The following is a 4,839-nucleotide window of genomic DNA, read 5'->3' as shown; positions in this document are numbered from 1 at the left end:
GTGAATTCCAAAATAGCACATTTTTATATCATTAGAAAAAAAAAGATAGAAAACAAAGCAACAGCTGTCGGACTACTTACCAATCAACTACCACTATGTGAGTCCTTTAGTTTGTGCTTTAGTTTTATCAAGACATTATAAAGTAAATGGTGAATTCAATATACTAACCAGCCACCGCATTAGCTAGTAGCTAATTATTTACCTCTAGTTTAGTAAAGCGGCCCTCTGCATGGTGCAGCGCTGTTCTCCAACCGCAATAATCAACGCATTGTTTGATGAATAACTGTATACAGCCAGAGAAGCTGCTTGGATTCGGAGTCCTTTGAAAGAACGTTCACTTGGCTCTCTTTTAAGTGTGCAGGTGCACATTCATGTTTTGACCAGTGAGTGGGATGTTCGACATCATCTCTGGCACCTTTCACCATTGTTTGTATGCCACAGGTGTCGTCTCGACATTGTGATGCTGTCTAGTCTTCCTCTCTCTCTCTCTCTCTCTCTCTCTCTCTCTCTCTCCCTCCATCTGCCACTGACTCTCAATGCCTGGGCTTTGATTTGTTGCCACGGTGATGAGTTGAGTAATCAGCCAGCCACCCTGTGTGGCCTGTGAACCTCCCTGCAGGGGCTACTTCCTGAAACTCCTCTTTCCTTCTTCCACTTTTTTTTTTAGTCTTCTCATCCGCTCTAAGTGAATTTGTAGCCGGTTTGGGCGTGAGAGGCGAGTGTTACGCAAGTGGAGGATTCCTGCATATTCTCATTTTTCATTGTTATTGTAGGGCTCTACTAGGAGGCATGGCGGTAAAGTGGTGAACAGATGCGACTCACAATTGTGAGGTTATGGGTTTGAATCCGTGCTCCTTCCTGTGTAGAGTTTGCATGTTCGCTGGGTACGGCGGCCTCCGCCCAAATTCCAAAAACATCCACGTTAAATTATCCTTCGTGTGAATGGCTGTTTGTCAACATGCGACGTGCGAATGACTGGCGAACAACCCGGGGTCAGTACCCCGCCTCTTTTTTTTTCTTTTTCTTTTTTTAAAGAATATAATAACCATTTACTTAGGCAGGGGTGTACACCCTGAACTGATTACCAGCCAATCCCAGTCACACATAGATAAACAAACATTCGCGCTCACACTCACACCTAAGGGACAATTTAGAGTGTTCCATTCATCTGCCGTGCATGTATTTGGAATGCGGAAGGAAACCGAACTACCCGGAGAAAACCCACGCAGGCAACATGCAAACTCCACTCCGGAGCCAGAGGTGGCCGTGCTTACCGGTTGCCCACCGTGCCACCTATTATTATTATTATTTTCTTTTCTTCTTCTTCTTATTTTTAGTCCTAGTGTCACACAGTACTCCATTGCATTGTGGGATGCGGCATCACTTTTGCCTTTATACACCACATATAATTCCTTAGCCAAAGCTGCATTCATGTTTTTAGTGTTTCTTAATGTTTTCATAAAGGCACCTAATAAAGTGTCCGCTGTGCGAATTATGAAGACGACAACACACTTTGCCTCCATCCATTCTGTCTTGTCTTCACCTTGTTGTTGTTTTTGTTGTTCTTGTCATAAATAGCTGCGGGAAAGCCTTTGCTCTGTGTCCAGTTGCAGAACGGCCTCAGACACGCTGTTGATAACATCATCATCATCATCATCAGTATGATAAGTTGCTTTGCCCCCCCCCACCCCCTCGCCCTCCCCAAGCTGCACCACACATGATAAATGCCACGTGACGTATATGAAGATTTATGAGCAGAAATAAGTTAATAACCAGGCTGCCTCATTGCTCTCCTTGTTTCCCCAACCAGAAATGGACTCCAGTTAGCTTCATAAGGACTGACTTGGATTGCATTTTATTGTTTCAGTGCTTCAAAGCTTGTGATGTTGACCTGCATGACAGAAATGCATGGATGGAGAGCACTTGGCAACGCTGGGGCGTCATTGCATACAGGCAACAAACACAGCCGGCACAACACTGAATCGACACACGTATGAAGAGTCCTCGTTTTGTTTTTGTCAGAGGCTTTGTGACACACAAAGACTGAGCCTGAATTGAAGTCTGTGCATTTGAATTGCTATTTTACAAACTTTTTTTTTTCTCTCTGTACTGTCTGTAAACATGTCCTCTTGTCCTTTGAGAAACTCCCCCAGAATGTTGCTGAACGTGAGTCCTTCCCTGCGTTCTCATGGCACACTTTATCAGGTACACCTGCACGAAGTCATGAGCTGCAAAAAAAGCATCTGCCTGTAAAAAGAGAGGTATGTAACAATTGTTTTTTATTAAAATAGATTAAATAAATAAATTATAAATTAATAAATTTGATAACATATTCAATTGCAAGAAAAAAAGGATTAATTAATTAATATAAAAAATCCAGAGCAAATGTATTAAATGAATAAAATTAGACCTAAATAAAAAAATGCAACCATTAAAAAAAATCGAAAGTAGTTGCTGAAATTAACACGTCTCGGACAGAATTATATACAAACAATATAAAACGAATATGATCACCACATGACATAAAGATCAGTAAAGAACTCATGGTAATTATTCAACAAATTCAAGAAATAAAACTTGACAGCGTCAATCCTTTTTGTACTCTAGTTCAACATTACATCTGCAGGGTGAAAAAAAAATTCTTTTACAGTTTTGTGTCAGCTTTGATGCTAATGGAAGAAGCTAAGCAGCTAGCTGGTGTTTTGTCTGCTTGTTTTACGCACACAATGTGATGCACTGCAAACTACAACCACAGTAATAGACATGGTTCATAACAAAAAAACCAAAGTGATTCCGATGCAGCTCTTGCATTTGGACGCCGGCGGACGGTGCGGTAGGTGTACCTAATGGAGTGGCGCGGTTTACGGCCTGTGGAATTTGCACTTGACTATCTTCTTGAAAGCACTTTGGAAGTCCTTGTTGAAGTAGGCGTAGATGATGGGGTTGAGCAGCGAGTTGGAGTAGCCCAGCCAGTTGATGACGGCACCCAGCCACTCGGGCATGTAGCAGCTCTCGGCGCAGAAGGGAAGCACCAGGGCCACGATGAAGAAGGGCAGCCAGCAAAAGATGAACGTGCCCATGATGATGCCCAGCGTCTTCACCGTCTTGCGCTCTCGGGCCAGCGCCAATTTGCGTTTGGCGCCGCAGTTCCGCTCGCTGAGGTTTTCGTGCGATGACGACTGCGGGGTGTTGGGCAGGGCCAGGTGGCTTTTGGAGCCGCTCACCTCCATCACCTCCAGGGACTCGGCCTCGTCGCCGAACTGTACGGCGCCGTTGAAGCACGGCCTCCCGCCGCCCGCCTCCCCGTTGCTTTTTTTGTGGAGCGCCGCGGGGGACAAAGTCAAGCAGCGCTCACTTTTGACCTTTTCCGTCTTCTTCACCGTCTTTCGGATCCGGAAGCGAGCGGCCTTGAAGATGCGCCCGTACAGGACCAGCATGAGGATGAGGGGGATGTAGAACGCCCCGAAGGTGGAGTAAATGGTGTAGCCCGGGTCCTGGCTGATGATGCAGGCGTCCGGGTCCGCTCGGTCCTCGGCGCTCCTCCAGCCCAACATGGGCGGGATGGAAATGGAGAAGCCCACCAGCCAGGTGACGCTGATGAGGAGCGCGGCTCTCCTCGGGGTGCGCTTGTTGACGTAGTCTACGGGGTCCGTGATGGCCCAGTAGCGGTCCAGGGCGATGGCGCAGAGGTGCAGGATGGACGACGTGCAGCACAAGACGTCCAGAGAGATGAACAAGTCACAAATCTCCTGGCCCAGGGTCCACTTGTTCAACACCTGGTACAGGGCCGCCATAGGCAGCACCAGCACCGACACCATGAGGTCCGTCACGGCCAGGGATCCGATCAAATAGTTGGCCACGTTCTGCAGGGACCTCTCCAGGGCGATCGCCGCCACCACGCACGCGTTGCCGAATATGGAACACAGGATGAGCGCGCCCAGCAGCAGCGAGGTGACGAGCTGGTAGCCCAGTTGCGCGTACGGGAAGGAGTCGGAGCCGCCGGTGGTGTTGTTGTTGTTGTTGTTGTTGTTGTTGGAGCCCAGCCAGTCCGCCACCACCTCCACCCCGGGCGAGTACCCAAAGGTGGCGTTGCTATTGTTACCTGTGCCCGGAAGGTAATCCATACTTTGAGCGCAACTTTCCCGGCTCGGCGCGGGGAGGGCATGCAGCCAGCCCGGGAAGATGTCAGGGTTGCGAAGCCGGCTGTCCCTCAGCCACTGCCGGTACCGGTGCTCATCGCGTGCGTCCTGGCGCGCTCCAGCCGAGGTGGCGAGTTACTCTCAGGACGCATGACGCGCGCTTGGGTGCGCGCGCGCGTACTGTTTTACATGAGGGGGTGTGGGGGGTGTTGTGTGTCCCGTGAGAGGGGACAGCCTTGCCCGCTCACTGGTGCCGAGAGTCATCTGAGCTCGGTGACGACGTGAATGATTTTATAGCAGCATCCTCGCCACACGTCAGACCCAGGGGTCTCTCCCCCTTTAAGAGGCGCTCGTACGCCGACTGCTCCCCCTCTTTTTTCTCTTCCACCTCTCATCTCACTCCGCCGGATTGCTGCTCTCTTCTGTCTCCCTTCACTCATTAACGTTTTTTTATTTTAAATCATGCAAACGCCAGATGATGTGATTCAGGTTGGATTTTAAGGTGAACAGTGATCAATTCTTAAAATAAAATCCATATCTATCGTGCAATTTTTGAATGTGACACGATGTTGTGGGTTTTAAAACATTTCTTAATAAGAGTTCATGAAAAAGCCGTGCGAGCTATTTCACAACTCTAACAGTGTATAGAAAGGGCAGTTGCTGCTGCCCTCTGCTGTACACGGGCAGTATTGCAGCCAGT

General features: G+C 48.4%; 1 protein-coding gene across 2 annotated transcripts; it reads right to left on the bottom strand.

The window, feature by feature from the left end:
• Nucleotides 1–1,839: 1,839 nt before the first annotated feature.
• On the bottom strand, nucleotides 1,840–4,388 carry htr1aa (5-hydroxytryptamine (serotonin) receptor 1A a). 2 transcript variants are annotated; one of them, XM_086111417.1, is made up of 2 exons: nucleotides 2,844–4,388; nucleotides 1,840–2,247 (listed from the first exon to the last, which is right to left on the bottom strand). In XM_086111417.1, exon 1 carries the CDS (start codon nucleotides 4,122–4,124, stop codon nucleotides 2,862–2,864), a length of 1,263 nt encoding a protein of 420 aa, XP_085967543.1. In that variant the 5' UTR covers nucleotides 4,125–4,388; the 3' UTR covers nucleotides 1,840–2,247; nucleotides 2,844–2,861. The 2 variants fall into 2 exon arrangements, with proteins under 2 accessions (XP_085967543.1, XP_085967544.1); XM_086111418.1 differs by having other exon boundaries at nucleotides 1,840–2,228.
• Between the last annotated feature and the right edge of the window lie 451 nt (nucleotides 4,389–4,839).

The sequence above is a fragment of the Hippocampus guttulatus genome, chromosome 5, assembly GCF_054856545.1.
Source record: "Hippocampus guttulatus isolate MCC_2025c chromosome 5, RoL_Hgut_1.0, whole genome shotgun sequence".
Taxonomy (NCBI): domain Eukaryota; kingdom Metazoa; phylum Chordata; class Actinopteri; order Syngnathiformes; family Syngnathidae; genus Hippocampus; species Hippocampus guttulatus.
The sequence above is the reverse complement of the archived record's forward strand: the minus strand, read 5'-3'. Positions and strand labels throughout refer to the sequence as shown.